The 17,637-nt window shown below is 45.5% G+C and overlaps 1 protein-coding gene across 3 annotated transcripts in view; it reads right to left on the reverse strand.

Moving 5' to 3' along the window:
* LOC111852211 (FERM, ARHGEF and pleckstrin domain-containing protein 1-like) overlaps nt 1-17,637 on the reverse strand; it is a 59,676-nt gene that overhangs the window by 41,430 nt on the left and 609 nt on the right. For all 3 annotated transcript variants that reach the window (XM_023827833.2, XM_023827832.2, XM_023827831.2), the window contains exon 2: nt 11,259-11,455. In XM_023827833.2, coding sequence (XP_023683601.1) covers nt 11,259-11,429 — 171 coding nt within the window. In that variant the 5' untranslated portion in view covers nt 11,430-11,455. The remainder of the gene's footprint in view (nt 1-11,258; nt 11,456-17,637) is intronic.

The raw sequence follows: 17,637 nt of genomic DNA on the forward strand, positions 1-17,637 counted from the left end.
GGACTCCTCGGACACGCATGCTGAATTCGCCATGGCAACCGAGAGCCGGATCGGCAGCGCCTGGCTTCACAGACACACGTCAGCTCGTAGACAGAGATGGAGCATTATTGCCACCCTTTAACCGCACCGCTGAGCTGCTGAAAAATCAAATTCGGCTGGAGGATTTGACAGCGACCGAACACATCGGAGACAGAGGTACGAAATGGCAGTAGTGGGAGTATTTATAAGCTGGTATATGGTTCAACAGAGAGTAAAAAAACAAAGAAGCAATCTGTCTACTATTGCAGTTCTTGTTCTGGATTATCCCCAGAGAACAGAATTCCAGGAGCACAACTGTAACGTGATGAATCATGGCTCTCCTTACCCAGAGATCAACAGCATGACCTCAAGCACATAAATCTAACAGTGTCGTATTCCTAGACTAGAGAACAATCTAGAAGACAAAAAAAAAGACACATCCAACACTCTCCGCCAAAAGATTTGATCAAGAAAGACAGAACAGGTGATCAGCACCAACGTCACCATAACATACCTTCTGGTCCAACTGAGCCCGCAGGCCACGTGATGGAAAGAAAAATCTGGGAGGTCTGTCCTAAATGCTTTTTACAGTCAGATCCCTAAAAACATCCAGACCCTGCCAGGGGAGTTGGGGATACCAAAGCCAGCACTCCTCCTCGTTTGCATACCACTGGTTGGTAGAACATTTTTGTTGGTTGGTTGAAGCTTTTTTGTGCGGCGTGTGGAAGAGTCAGCCGTGATCACAACCAGGCCGCCAGCTCTGGACGCCGATCCTGCGGCATCAGCAGTAGATTGAGGATCCGATTTCAATGGTCGAAATTTTAATTTGGTCATATTTCGGTTCTCATTGACAGAGTTCCTGATAGGGTCATGCCATTTTGCAACGGGTTCTTCGAAACTCCCAGAAGATACGACATTTGAACTGAACATGTGAACTCAGTGCCGTTTCCTGGTATTCCTCGGTCGGTTGGCGGTAAATGTGTGCGTCTTGAAAGCCGCGGTCAACCTCGATACGCGGCCCATGTAAAGCTCCATTTATGACTAATGCATGTCCCATGACAAGGAAAAATGCATCGTACGGAAAGTCAACCTACAGGGACTGATGTAAAACCAAGAAGCACGTCATTCTCCTGTCACACTTGGCAGCCTACCTGTGTAAGCTTGGCTAAAACATGACATTGACTATCCTTGGCTAGACATCTAACAACTACTGCACTCACTGCTTACTGCACACCAGATGCAGTGCTTACTTCATCTCTGGGTCACCGCCTGCTTGAGAGTCAGTATATCCAGCCAGTGCTTGAAAGTACATGGGACTGTAACCTCCTTTCATTTAAAGTGATACTTTTATAGCAAAAAAAAGATTCTGACATATATTAGACATCATGCATCCCCTTCGAGGGCACTAGAGACCTTATTAGCTTCCAATATAACTAAATCGGGAGAGAACTGCTTCATGCTGTAACTGCTGTTTATCGCAATGATCCGCTGCTGTCCGCAGAGGGAACGGGGTAAATGAAAGATCCCATCATCTTACGGCTAAGTGGGTGAGTATTAATGACTAGGGCCCCTGCAGAATTACTTCAAAACGCCAATTCAAGCAAGATTCCAACAAAAATTAAACTGAATTCTTCGGGGACCCGACTGAACTGAAACAGAGTTTAACAGCCCATGACAGAAAAGGCTCTGACCCGATCCCCAACTGGGCCGCTGTGGTCTCAGAATCCAGGCCCCACCGGATGTAGCAAGACTACGGTTAAAAAATGACAGCCTACATTATTCATGCACGTCAAAGATCCCATGCAGACGGATTTATACCAACAGTGCAACACAGACAAACACTGCTATAAATATATTCGTGTGAATGAATTATATATTTTTTAAAAAGACACAAAGACCTGAGATATACAAATGATGGGCATGAACACGTAGCTGAGATCATCTCCGGCTGCTCTCCTCCTCCAGTGAGTGATTTAGCGGGTCGCTCAACACATGCTTATATTCAACGCACTGCACATTAGGCGAAAAACCAGTTTGTTTTGTGGTTAATGGAAAGAACAGGGTGTATGATGCACTATACCAGTAATTATCCGGGCTTATACTGGGGTTAAAAAGCATGGTTAGTGGCAGCTGTAGGATGAGGTGCAATGGAGAGATAAATCAGGAATTACTGCTCTGATCTCCCTTAAGCTGAGCAGGACACCACAGATAACTTTACCAGGACTTCTCCAGTAGTCTGATGCCATTCAGAAAGCAAGAACACGGGAGGCAACAGATTGTAAGACATTACTGTATGAACGGTCCCATCCATTAACAGCGTCACAGAGGTTACAGACAGACTGAATTATTAGTCTGTTGAAATATTCTCTTCAGAAGATCCCCTGCTCCCAGAAGGTCCTCTGCAAATCACCCAGGGGAGCCAGCTCCGCCCCGCCCCCAGGGCCTCCCTCTAATCCATCCCCAGAATCCCACAGAGTACTCAGGAGGGTCCAGACAGACCGCCTCTGCAGCCTAAAATACAGCCTGCAGTCACTCCAGTCAACGTGACGACCAGAGAACTTGGGAAGACGGCAGAAACTCAGGCACCACGTAGGTTGTCGTTTTAGGCCATCTGGCATAACGTGCTCCAGAGAACCTAATCTGGCGCAGATACATCAGAGGGTCCAGGTGCCTTCTCCCACCAGAGGGGTTTGAAGGGAGCACTAAGAGGAGCAGAGGGGCTGAAATGACTGCATAATGAATGCGACAATTAACACAGGTCTAATCATCCAGAAAGGTAATTGCATCTACAATGGTGAGTTGGGGACCGCATCTTAAACTGTCTTTAAATGAGAGCTATCCAAACATCACACAGTATGTACATTAGAGATGATGTCAGTAGGGTTTGTCCATAATCGCTGAGATTGAGGTTCACTAGACAGCAGTAAACCGTTATCTCCTCATAACAGGAGCCAACCGTGAGGCTCTAAATATCAAATGTTGACTCCTTGAGTTATTAATGAAGCATTTTTACAGCATAAGTAGAAAATCTAACCATATGCTAATCCAAAAAGCCTGGCCGATTTCAATGAAGGAGCACATCCAGCGAGGGCTTAATCGTGCTGTCCATCCACGCGTGCGTGCCGGGGCCAGCTTTGGAGCGTGGTTGCTAGGAGACCGACACCCAGAAAAAGCAGGCATAGGTGCTGAAACGAGTGGGAGTTTTTGCATGAGACCGGAGCCTCGTCCCCCCCATCAGAACATGCCACTTGCCAGGGAGGCTGCAATTGGACGCTGGGATGGATTCTGGGTGGGGCGATAGGGGCGTGGGGGTGGGGCTGGACAATGCAGCTCCCAGTGAGCCGTAACCAAGGACAAATTAGCGACGCCCCCCCCCACCTTCGAGATCCTGCTCACACCTCCCCCGCCGCACACACTAATGGCAGAGTAGAACCAGCGGTTCCATAGATCAAAAAATATTCCCATTAGGGAATAAAAAAGCATTTTATATCCTCCTGAGAGCCAAGGAAAAAAGTGTCTTTCAATGTTAGGTTATTTGTCTTTGGGGGAAATAAGACATCTTACAATTTAGATTTTTTCAAATTTATTTTTATTTTCCTTTATGTCCTTCATACATACAGACATACATACATACACACACAGACCAGCAGCAGGAGACATTCCAGATATCTCTACAAATGGATAGGGATCAGCTTAGTAAAGGCAGAAAGGGTGCTGGTCTGCCAGGGAACGTAAACACCACTCACCAGCCCCCCCGCCGGCCGATTCAAGACGTTTAGTGAGGCCCAGAGCCGTCGCCGGTACAGCGAGCCCAGGGGTGACCGTGTGCAGCTCTGCACTCAGGAGGACCGGCAAGGCAGGGTGACCAATGCTAATCGCCTGTTCAACATCGAACTCAAAAAGCCATTTGGCAAACAAGCACACATTCAGTGCTAGAAATTTAAAAACACCTGTACAACATACAACATCTCATCTAACACTGGCCATCTGATAGCCGCCCCCCCCCCCCCCAAATAAAGCTGATAGCACACATGGTGAGGGAAGGTGTGGGGGGGTATATTTAAAAATAACGAGGATGTTTAATTTGGACTACTGCAGTAAACATGCTTTAAATGGTAAAATGCACTGTAGTTGCATTGTGAGGCAGTTTATTTTGTTAACACGGTTAAACAAACGCACCCCCCCTCCCCCCCGGATCCTGAAGCATTCTGTTTTCTGTCAAAACAAACGTGTTCTGTCCTTTGCTTCCATTCGTTTACCTCCCACGCCTCCAGCCTGTACATTATATTACTCAATTTACCAACCCCCCTTATCTTCAGCTAATAAGACAGTCACTCAAGAGCCAAAAGCAGGACCGATCCCGGGCCGTGACTATTCCGCGGATGGGGGGGCTTTCCTCGTCGGGACACAAGGTATGCAGCCGCCAGGAATCTTCTGCCGAACAAATCTGTAATCTCCCCCTAGATCACCCACGAGATGAGGACAGGTTACAGCAGGAAAGCACAAGACGGTTTGTTCGGAGGGAGAAATCTTTTATGGAGGACAAATGTTCTGATGGAGTTTAGCTCGTCATTTTCGCCTTTCGTTTGTTGCATTGTTTCACAATCCGGTCCTCAGGGACCAACAAGACAGTCCATGTTTTTGCTCCTTCTGAGCTCCCTGCCAGACTGTCCACAATTTTGCTCCCTACACTGGTATATTTAAATGTGTCTTGGCCACAGCAGGGCCTCAGTCCTGCCACAAAAGCAGAGTTTTAATATAAAAGGCTAACAGCATTCACTGAGGATGGAAACTACTCGTGGAAATCACAGCAAGGGCATGCAGTGCATTCTTTACGGTTCCTATGCAGGGTGATATTGAGGATTTTATCAAACCCATCACTTTGCACCACAGCCAATTCAGCTGCTTCTTGAAATATGTCGTAAAATGCCACGACAGACGCCTTTCTACGGAGAGGTTCTTTCAGCTTCCAGATGCACTTCTCTCCTCAAACCCTCAGAGCTATGAAAATGCAGAACCTTTTTTTATTCAGCAGAAACCACACGAGGAGGCATAAGACACCTGAGAAACAGTAGCAGCTCTTTGGCAGAAAAGCACCTCTGCGCTAATTGGTGATAACAGACCCTCAGCATTCATTTCTGGGATTTCCCTGATCTCAGGATAAACTGCCAGGACAATTTTTTTAAAGGAATCAGCTTCTTTCTTGGGAGTCAAGGTTTGCACCGCAGCCCACCAGATGGTAACATGGAACTCTGCATGAAACTGACACGGATCAGTGTCAGCTGAAATAAAATAGCTTCATTATTCAGAGCAGAGTATGAAATGTTTAACCACTGCGCACAGAGCAACGCTGAGAAATTAAATAAACCTGCTTTTATCACGAGCCTTTTTATGAAGCACTAACTACTGACCATGAGGGAGGCGTTTTCCATCTTCACTGAGTTAAGCACCAGTTCCAGTCAGAGAAGGTATTTGCTCATATATTACAGGGAAACAGATCTGTTTGCACTAGCTCATGGATACAAAGTCCTCAGGGAAAGGCTAATTCTATCCTTTCACGTGGATTATTAAAAAATACGCCAGTAAATGTGCTCGCCTGTATTTTTGGGATGTAAAAAACAGCCAATAGGCGTAACCATGCATGCACAAAAGCCCATTTTTTAACATTCGATGGTCACATTCACTCATTGACCTAAAAAACAAAATCTTAACTGGGAATGAGATGCGTCCAGCACAAACGGACACGAGCGATCTGTCGGTGAGACAAGAGGCTTCGCTTCGCCACGGCGGCTAGCAGGAGTTTAAATAACGAACGCCCAAGGTAATGGCTGACAGAGGCACAGTAGGGTGCCCTTATCCTCACAGCCGTACAGCGAAGCAAGATGAGATCCACGATAGTTCAGATCCAGTAAGAGTGTGAAATCACCCGGGCGAACGGCCTGAATGCCTGCCGTATACTGGAGGGGAGAACTATAGCCTTTGGGCTCTTCTGACACCCACATGGCATTCCTCCTTAGAAAACACACACACACACACACACACAGACACTCACATACACACACATGTATGCACACACACAGATTAGGTATCTATATCTATGGAGATTCTCCCTTCATTTCCATGGGATAGACTCTAATCCCAATAATGACAACCGTAATCCCTACCCAGTCCTAACCTTACAGAATACAAGAGCCTTGTCATTTTTAGTTTTTTGACTGCAGTCACATATTTTTTTAATAAAAAGGTCCTCACAATGTCAAAATAAGATGTGTCTCTGACACCATCAAGCATCTGCCCCCCCCCCCACCCCGACTGGGGCAGCACGATACATGAAGCCACACTTGCATACTTTGCATTTCCAGCAGCAATTACAGCAGCCGAAAACGGCAACAAGGATTCCTGTAATTACAGAGCCCTTAGGAAAGAAGGGGGTCCCGCCGGTCAGGGGTTAACAGCCGGCTCACAGAAGAAGCCCCCCCCCACCCCCCATGCTGGTTAAATCCCAGTAAACATGTTAAAGACCATGTGTGTACATGTACACATTGTCTTACGGAAACAACAAAGCCACTCATTTCGCTTATGGACTAGAGTTCTTCCAGGGGTTGGGGGCAAAATTGAAGAGAGAACTGAGAGGTTACCCCCCCCACCCCCCTTGCCCCCAAAGAGGAGAGCAAAGTCTCCAGAATCTGGCCTGAAACCAAGTCCAGGTCACCACAGGTCAGGCCCTCCACATGCCGCTTATGTGGGCTACAGGTTATTCCAAGAGAAGCTGCCATCTTCCCCGTCCGTGGCTCGCTCTCCTCGCTCGCCACACCGGGGCGTTCCCGCACGGGCCAGCAGCAGCTAGCAAGCCAACACTCACTAAAAAATAGTATTTCTGGAAACTAGCAAAATCCACCAGCTTTTGTTTGTAGCCGTTTGTCTGTGTCTTTCCGTCCAAGCAGACGATCCCAAAGACCAAGCGAACGAGACACAGGGAAGGCAAACAAATAAAAAGCAGTTGGTGTCTTCATCTGGTTCCTCCCACTCATTCTTCCCAGTTCATATCAACTGCAAACTGGTCTCTGAATCAGTCAAAAAAAATAATAAAAAGAAACACTCAGGCATCGTGAAAAACAGCCAATACAATTTGGACTGTAGTGTAAGTAAAGCCACTGTGAAGATAAATTTGTGGAAATCAGTTCTTTGTTCCAAAATCAGACCAATGAAAATCAAACTATACAAACACGATTTTATTTCTAATCAGAACTGGCTTTCCAAATGTAATCGTGGGCAAAAATCAGAACAGTATTCAAAATAGTATTTCACACAAGGAACTGCGCTACACAAGGAGGGGTTATGTTTTAGACTTATCTACGGAAGCATTATGTGTGGAATTTCCTGTCAAGAGAAGCGCATATGAATGGATGTGATTCAGTGTGTTCCGCTAGAAGAAGAGGGACTGCCACGATGGAGTCAGTCTGAATCCCCCATATCGCATGTCAAGCTTCAAAGTGCAAACGCGGGATCAAACGTCCCTGCTAACCTCCATCAGGTATGAGCCGTGCAGAACGGCACACTGTTAAGCGGCCAAAAACACTGAAACGCAACACGAGTACACAGGATGGTCCCCCTATGGCACCTCCTGCCGATACGTCATCCGAAGGGAGTTCACATCCAGACAGACGGGGGTGTGCAAACAGGTTATCTGATCCTCTGGGACTAGAGTCTGGTATCTTATCTAGAGACTAATGTTTACATGTTGAGACAATAGTTCAGTTCTACAGACTTAAAACACAAGCCATGGCCTACAATCATTCACGCAAAAAAATAAGATTGTCATGGCACTTAAATAGGCATTTTTTATGGAAATGATCCATGTTTCATATTTTCAGCAGCAAGTCTGACTGCTACTCTGAACATTCTGCAAAGACTGATCAAAATAAGCAGAACTTTAATCTTCAAGCTGATTCACGTTAGCCATTCACATGGGGAGTTCACATTTAAATTTCAGTGGATTTTAGAGACCTGAGATGGATTATGAAACTGCAAAAACAGCTATTGATCTCATTTGTTGTGTTTAATTAACGTTTTTCTACAGGAGCGTCTTTAAAACAACAACCAGGAAAAAAAGCCTTGTGATTTACTTTTCCTTTATGAGAGAGAATGCCTTGTCATTCTGGCAGAAACATCACTGGGATAGATTTTTCATCTTCATTTAGTCCCGAACAAAACATTAATAACTGCAATCAACAGAATCTCCAGGCCAAGAAACAGAAAACTGCACTAAAACATTGTTTTCACAACGGAGCAAAGTGCTCATTTCTTCCAGGACCACCTCATGGTTTCTGTAAAGTAAAAGCTTAGCTTCTGCCTGCTAAAGTACACAGGCACTTCAAACATGTCATCGGCAGCAGCTACAAAACCTTTTTAATGATGTCCATGCTTCTCCTACTCACTCCTTCACAAGATATCCCGATCATAGCACTCTGGTTGGGGGGGGGGGTCTTATTGGGAACGATCTTATCTGTTACACACGATTAAAATGTGTGACTCTGTTAGGTGGAGGAGGCTAATTCCACAAGGCTTAGAAATGAACACTGAGGAGGAAGAGGATCCCAAAAACCTTCATGCCACAAATGATCTTCACTTTCAGCTACTGTTGGGAATACTTCAGATATTCCATGGATGTTCACTCCTTGTGTGTCATCACCGTGAAATGAAAAAAAAACGCTGGACACTAAAAATGATGCTTTGCTTACAGATGAGTGGTTTCTTCTTTACTTTTCCACAGGAGATGAGTGTTTATTTTTTAAAAAACACCACCACCCCCCCCTACCCTCCACCTCCAATTCTTGCCAGATGGACAACTGTGTTTAGAGCCTTTTCATCACGGTATCATAGCAGACTGGAATTACAAACACAGGCTGGCATGAGTCAGTGGACATCTCCAGAAACACAGCACACAGTAGATGGAAAATTCCTCCCCAGCCAAGCTCTGAGCTGAATTGGATTATCTGTCCTGTATATTGTCCGATAAAAAATTATTGTACATTTTATCCCAAACTTTATCTTTCTTTCATAAAAACAGGAGGGTCTGGGACACGGTTCTAAAATAAGTCCGACAACCAATGAGGCTTCACCCCCCTCTGCGATGATTCTAATGCGCCCAGACAGTTGATAGGAGACACGCCATCATGAGAAAATCCCTTGAATCCTCAGAAGTGAATCAGGGGTGTAGCTAGACACCAGCGACTGCCAGACCGAACCAGCCATATCTACACCCTAATGCCAAAAAGCTAAATTCTCAGTGGCCTTCAAAGGGCGACTGTGGACCACATGACCTTGGTGGGAGGAGCAGTCGGACAACAGCTTCCCATAAATTATCTTTACCGTGAAAAATCACACAGAGTACCAAGGATCAGAGGCAGCACACTGGCTCAGGGGGTGGCTGCAGTGGTCTCACTCTTACAGGGCTGCGGGTTCGAATCCCCACTTTTCTCTGTGTTTGTGGGGTTGGCACCTGCGCTAGCAAGCAGATGCAAGCGATCATACATTATGCAAGCATATTGGTCACGCTGCACAAAAAAAACCTTTTAATAACCATTAGGGGAACAGATGCTTTTGGTGTCCTGGTCACATGGCCATTAATATTCATTGCTGACACACCATTCGTACTTATAGTTCTGCAATTATGTATCACGCAATCAGAACTTTAGGCCATTTGAGGTCACAACATTGCATGGAATCATCCTTCTGTTGCGGCCTGTATTCCCATCTACTTCCTGTTTGCTGGGGAGCATTCACACGGTAGCAAAAATACACTCCCTTACCCAAGTAGTTTAGCTAACACTATCAAGAAAACATTTGGCTCTTTGGCTCCATTTAGACACAAAAAAAAATGGCGGGTAACACTGCGTGTTACAAACAGGAACGGAATTGCCAGTGCGTGGTTAATGTGATTAACTGGGACGTCTCACGGCAGAGCAGGCCTCCAGCGAGGTAAGTTAATCGAAAAGGCTTAATAGCCTTAATGGGCAGTTTTCATTTTGCTTCGCCTGTAGGATGAACACAAACAGTATTCAAATTTAATTTTAAACATATAAGGGACAGCTGCCAGTACCGAGTACTGAGTTTGTCAGCATGTTTATTAATCGTAACACATAAGGAAGTTAGTAGTAATAAAAATAATTCCTGCAGTGCATCTCCACCTCGCACGGCACAATCCCACAATCCTCTGGCCAGCATCGCTGATGTCATGGTAACCATGTTCACACAAATGCAGCTACACACAATCCTGTCGGAAAGTACATTTCATTAGGAGAACCTAGTGGGCCGGGTTCCAGGCTGACGATTAACAGCCTCCAGCGCTAATGAGCATCCTGTTCTCTGAATGGAGGCATGGATTTAAATCTTGCTTCTGAAAACATTTGGGGCAGTTGGCAGAGCTGCTATGAGGACATTCCAGACTGAGTACTTCTAAATTATCCTTAAGGCAGTTACTGAATTTCACTCTGCTGTAATGATCTATACTCAACGAGCTTTGGATAGTTTTGGACAGTCATCAGTGGTATCAAGTGTCAATTAAACTAAATGGAATTTAAATATGTAGCAAGCCTTAGGACAAAGTGAAGATGCGGGTGGATCACTTGGTGTGTTCACTCCTGGAAGTTCCTTGATCTAGGACAGTGTTCCCCAACCCAGTCCTTGGGGAACCCCGGACAGTCCACGTTTTTGCTTCCTCTTTTTTTCCTCCGTTTTGAGTTATCAGGAATGCATCAATATATACTAATAATAAATCATATATAGAATATACGCTTTTTCCTTCAGATAATCCACGTGCAGAACCATGCGTTTTGACCAATCAGATGGTGGTGATGCAACCAGTTGGGTTTGGCCTCCTTTGGGCCCTGCTAGTGAGCATCGCCATGGTCAGCATGGTTACGGCTCAGCTGTGGCTCAGATACAGGTCACATTCTTTGCGACAGAAAATCGCCAAAAATATCCCCATCCAGCTCATCCATGTCAGAAACTGTGCTGCTAGAGAGCAAACTACCAAAACCTGCTCCAAAGCAGCCAATGGTAAAACTCTGAGCCGCGGCATTTGCATTCTAACACAATCGAACACAATAACCTGAGCACTACAGCATTTCATAATTTCATCGTGATTAAGTTACCAAACCATCCAACAACACGCAGCCCAAAACCCCTTAAATCTGGGCTTGCAGGGCGGAGCACTAAGGTGCTAAGTTAGGACTCACCGAAACATCAAACACCTCCTCAGTGTCATCCAGCATGCGGACCCTGATGGAGATCTGACGTCCTGGAGGCATGGTAGGCGGTTTGTGGCCAGGCTCCAGGGTACTGATCCCAAGGCTCTCCGGAGCACCGAGGCGCTGGCCCGCTGTTGGCTTCTGTTCTGGCTCCACCATGGTCCCCAGGTCAGACTCGCTCCTGCCTAGAGGACGGGAGGCAGCAGAGGGTAATGTCACACGCACACACACGGCCAAATCCCTCCTTCGTCGTCTTTTCCCTGTCAAAGCACCACATCCCATTGCCAGCTCCTCCTCACTCTTTATCTGCGATTGACGACTGACGTATCACAGCCATTCAAAGACGGATCGCTCACCCGAGTTCGCGGTGCTAGCATCATCAACCGGTTTAGTGCATAGACGAGCAGGTTACCATGGAAATTTAAGGATCTTGATCTCAAGGGACCAAGTCTGACACAAGTGGGAGGTACTGTGATGGGACCGCAATCCATCACCAGAATTAAAGGGCGGGAACAGGCAGCGGGATCTCCCGGCAGGAATTTCATTAAAACTCAGCATCTGGTGAGAGCGATAGCCATATTGGAGAGATTGTGATATACATAATGACCAGTCTATTTTCAATAATGAAACACAAAGCAGACCTGCCTTACTTGATTCTTTTTGAATCCACAGGAACACAGGAGAAACCAGTTTTTATAAAAATAAAAAAATAAAAAAAATCAAGTATATATCTATCATAAGAACCACCAGTTTTCCTAATGCCCCCCATCCTGTTCATGCGTCCATGTGTGGAAAGTCCTCATCAACAAAGAGGGCAGAAAGCTTGAGATGTGCTAACAATACAGGACAAATAGCAAGAGGAAGAGACTTTTCTTGGCAGCATCCAATATTCTTTCCCCAACTGGAACCAAGAGAGACTTTGAGATTAAGAGCCTGCGACTGTCTGTAACAGACAGCTGACATCTATACTGAAGAATAACCAAGGCAGCAGAAGGGTGTTTCAAAAGAACCCTCTATGTGAAAAAGCAACCTAGTACACAAGGTCCAGACTACAGAGATGGGTTTGGGACCGTAGAGCGAAGAGTGTCAAAACCCAGCGGGGGTCAACCCCGCCTTTGATCTCAGGACTTCATGCTGGTTCAGGCCTGTCCTTCACATCCCTTCAGGCACCAGGGTGACATGAGCACAGGCTGGAAATGCAGATGAATGTAGATGAATGACCTCCAGGTTTGCCCAACAGCCTCAAAGCTTCTTATCCAATGACATGCTGCTGACTTCCAACCCCCCGATGTTCTCAGTACTCCTGTCCCCCGAGGGCACCAGAGGAGACGAAGGTGCATAGTACTGTCTATGTGCGATGTCTCTCTAGGAGCTGGCCAGCTACACTGCATGGAGGAACACGTTTTTACAGCAGACCAAAGGCAGCCAGGTGAAAAGGAGTGAGTAAATTCAGTTCTTAAAACCACTTGTTCATTCCAGACCCACTGAAATCATGACACATTTCATTTGAGTATTATTTCACACATATTAAGATGCCAGTCTCACACACTAACATTGACAAATTATACACACACTGGGGAAAAAACCCTGTTTTACTTCAAGATGTTAAAAAAACCCAGCAACCTTCTTAAATGAAAGTACAGAATTTGTTTACCACTCGGTAACAGCACAGAGAAAATTACAACAAGCTCCCCCGCTGATCTGTCACATATGCTGAGCAGAGACCTCAATCAGCACAGCAACCCGAAGCAGGACAGGAGAAGCTATAACATTCCTTACTGCGATAAACAAAAAACGTGTATGTACATATTTCGTGCCACAAGAACCATGCTGTTAAGCAAAGTTTCCCCAAGTTTTTCAAAATGACGCCTAATTGGAACAGTCTCGGCTCACCAGACAATTACAGCATTTCACGGCATGCAGCGAGACATGGGAGAAATTGTGCAACATAAGAGTACTTCAAAGACAAGGGGGAATTCTCAAAATACAGACAGAACCAGCCCTGTTTCATTTAAAAATCAGGATTGTAGCTTAAAGGCATTCCTTAACACATGACCTCAGCATCAGTTTGGGGGGAGGGGCGGGGGGACAAAGACCACCAGCACGCTCTTCTTTTAATTGTGATGTCAGCCACCCCAATTTTCACTTGACACACTGCAGGCTTTGTACAGTGATGCAAGAAGCCTTGAAGGAGGATACAGCCGGGGGGGGGGGGGTCGCTCGAGGGCGGGGGAGATGGAGCAGGACCCAGTCATTTCACTCAGCGGACGCAAACAGATCAGTCACATGACACAGATGAACTGGTGACCTCCAGGTGACGACCGGGGCCAGCTCTCCTGCTGGGCTGACGGAGCGTCAAACGGAAACACATTCATTCACTGTCTGCAGGTCAGCCCGTCAAGTAAACCTTCTTTGCGTGTTTAACATAAAAAGCTAACACATTGGCGTAAGGGCAAAATATGCAAATCAGAACCCTGCCAGATGCCCTCCAAATAAAAGAGACTGAGGCAGGCCCAGTCTGGCGTGGGTTTGAAATGAAAGCTGAAGAAGCTGGAGTGTGTAATCTCTGAACTTCTCACAGACAATTGCAAAGGGGAAGCACCACTCCGTAATAAAGAAAAATCAGGAACAGTCTCAGCGCACCCACAAGTTTATGAAATGGCAAATTTTTGCATTTGTTATGATCGTCTCTTCCCTTTCCTGCCTGCCTAAAGACAAATGGTAGGTATCTAAAGATTGGTATCTAAAGAGGAGTGACATCAAAATCCAGATGCTGACATACAGCCTGTGCTTCACCAACAGATAAACTCACAGAGACCCCAGCCTGACCCCCCCCCCCCAGCAGCACCCCCAAAATCAAAGGGCTATTCTTCTCACCTTAGCGAGATCTTGACACAATGATCTTGCTAAATGGACAGGCAGAACAGGTTCTGGATGGTACCAAGGCCTACCCTCCCTATGCAATTTCACAGCTTCTGATTAGAGGTCTTTAAGATTGTTTCTTAAACATTTTCTTTAACTGCTCAGCAGACACTGTAACATACATTTTTCAGTGGAGCAGTTCAGGTTGTGCACCCCGCCTGTGGACACTGCAACTCGTTGGTTGTAGGACTCAGGTTCTGGGTTTTAAGTTCCTAACCATCAGGCCATCTACTGGCCCATAAAAATAATGCAGAAATGGTACAAAATGCCACTTTCCTGGACTTCTGCCACTTTCTGGCACGTGTTCAGGAGTTAAACCATCAGATGTTTTCTGCTCATCTTCTAAAAAGAGCCTGGAGGCATAGTTATTGCTTAGCATAGACGTTAGACTACCTGAGTCTTGTAGATAGTAATCAGGCCACTGTTTATAGGTCATAAAATCCGTCTTTTCCCCGAGGTCAGTATTTTTCCCAGAATTTTTCGACAGAAGCCTGATGGTTTGCCTTCGTGGGAATTTTTGAAATGTTCGCCCACGTTAACATTCTTGGCGCTAACTAGCAGTTTGCCTGACTGTAAATGGACGACACAGCTGTGTTTATATGGCGACGAGTTTGGCCTTCACGCAACGAGACGCCAAGAGAAACCCTGAGCATGAAGGTCAAGAGAAGGCCAGCATAGGTACAGATGAACCCCATAACAACGCGACCCTTGCGGTGCCACACTGGACCAATACATATTTTTTGCAACATGTACTATTATCTTGTGACATAACAAAAAGTGAACTGTAGTGAATCATCCTTTCTCCAACATATATTCACAGCCTTGCAGATCAGCGTTTGCATATTGCTCGAACTATAAACAATTGCTGCTGTATCTGAATTGTTTTGTATTTAATAGGTCTGTTAAATAAAAAAAAAATCATTCACATGTGACTGAAATTTCCCCCATGAGTCTCTGTCCTCACCTACCGCTTCTCAGCTTCTCTTGACATTCCGATGGGACCCCCTGCGCTTGCTTGGCCACCGCATACAAACGCCTTACAGATCCCATCATCAGAGGATGTGGGCAGCCCCTGGTCCACAGGCTGAGATTATTTTGGGCCGAATGTGCTCATCTTCTGCCATAAAGCTCCGGGATTGGTCAGCCTGCGAGCCTCTGCAGCTTAGGGAAGGGCCGGTGCTCGTTAAAGAGCGACAGCGTGTTCTCGTGTACTAACCCGGCTTTTGTTTCAGGGGCGGACGCAAAACAATGTGACGCCTCCATTGTTTCCCGTCCGGCACGGGGCCACGTGAGGCCTTGCGCGAAGGACACCTTCAGATTCAGAGCGGAAAGGCCCACGGGGCTGCCCGTCGGAGAGGCTGGTGAAGTCGGAGAGGGTGTTTAGCTGCAGTGCGAGCCCGTACTTGTGTGGGGAATACACACAGCTGGCCTGCATTACAGCCAGTTCTGTGTTAACAGTCCATTCCAAGACCCCCTCCTCCAGAAGAGGGTCACGTGTCAGGACCTGTTGCAACACCTGTCAACCTCAGCAGCACAAACAAAACATCTCAAAGGGAATACCTTCCGAAGGATCTCAAACTTATTCCGTCTCTCCTGAAAAATGTCTCACGGCCCCAAGAGACCAATCCCCCCCTCCCCTTCCCAAATGCAAAGTTCTATTTTTAGTGCTGAAACCCAGTGTTTTTTCAGGGGGAAACCATTAAGCTTACATCTAAGCTGAGTCAAGTTGCAGTTTAAATAACAACTAAACCTCAACTGTGCTTTTTTGATTCAGTGTCTTGCATCATAGTGAACCTGTCCCAGAAGCCTCAGCTGCCAGACATAATCAAACGATTACATATGTATGTGCACACTACAGCAGATATTTTTCAAAAGATGTGAATATTAGAAAGGGTTTTATTGCTATAAAAGCTGATCTAAGTGTTACTTAAATGCTTTTATTTCACTGAATTTCACAAAAGGCATTCAGTAAATGACGGGCTTCTCATCTTTTTCTTAGGCTTAGCTAAAGTTGCTGATGTTTTGCTCTGGTAAAGCCTGACTTGCTTCAAGTGTCAGTTCAGGAGTGTAGGAACATGCAGACCTGTAGGCCTACAAAAGAGCTCATTCTAATCCTGTGGCCTTATTTGCAAATGTACACAGCAACCATTCATGCAAATATCCGTAAGCACAGAGGGGATGAAAAATGAGGCTGCAACCATAAAAAAACAGTACAATGCAAAGGAAGGAGATTAAATCACGTGATTTTTTAAAGCAAAGTAAGAATGATTTTGTGTTACTTTTATCAACCTTATTCATATAAACAAAAGCTTCATTATAGCCCCAATATCGGAGCCCACTGTTAATGCCAGTCCCTGCTGCACTTTGGTCTGACCTGATTAAGAGGCAAGATGTTGAGAGATAGTACTGACAATTTGCAACAAACGGGTAAAAAGCATAACAGCTACCTCAGGCTGAACCTCTCTACAGTGAGTCATGCGGTCTAATCCCCTGTATAGTACCGATTTTATCCTGCATTTCAGCTGTGTACGAGCGAAATCAGGAACATGAACATTGTCACATTTTGATTTCAAAAGCATTTGAAAATACTCTCAAATGTTCTTACGTGTACACAACATAATCCCCAGACTATTACATTAGCTAAAACGAATCCACCAAAAACCACTTCCCATTAAGAATTACACGCATTTTTTAACGCATTTGTTTGGGATGAAGGAGAAAAGGGATCAAAGACCTCTCCCTTCCAACTAGCCGTGTTCATATGAATAAAAAGCTTTAAAATGGGTCTCACAGCTGCATTTGAGATATACCGTAAGCATACTAACAGACAGACACTCTACAGCAATTATTCATTTATTATGGAAATGTATGAAGCCTCCATATACTCAGATAATCATAAGCAGTGGCTTCCCAGAGTATGTATCTTAGCAAAGTGATCCTTCAGGTTGATGCAATAGTGTATATTGGCTGTATAGACACTACATTGTGAAGATTAGATATCACATAAATAAAACGGACTATCGGGGTAGTAACCGAAGCACGTAGAGCTAGGGATGTCTTTGATTTCAAGCACGTCGTGTTTATGAAAAATGAGAAATGAAAATGCATGTTCCCTGGATTACAATAATATAATAAATAACAGGATCCCGGTATATTACTCGTTCTATATACTGCCTGACAGTATCAGCTAACATGAATGACGTGGAGCGGGATGTGCTCACCCGTGAACTGATCATTCCAATAAATGGGCGATTCAAACGGACTATTTTCTTAAATATTTCTGTAAAATAATCACATCACTCGGAAACACGACTCCAGGCGGTCCACCACCACCAGTCCCGTCTTGCATGCGTTTGCTCCGACAATAAGGTGTATAATACAGCCAACCACAATAGCCCACATAAGCGCATTTGGGTTATTTTATCACCCGTCCTTGAGATACGGG

This window comes from Paramormyrops kingsleyae, chromosome 16, assembly GCF_048594095.1.
Source record: "Paramormyrops kingsleyae isolate MSU_618 chromosome 16, PKINGS_0.4, whole genome shotgun sequence".
In the NCBI taxonomy this organism is placed as follows: domain Eukaryota; kingdom Metazoa; phylum Chordata; class Actinopteri; order Osteoglossiformes; family Mormyridae; genus Paramormyrops; species Paramormyrops kingsleyae.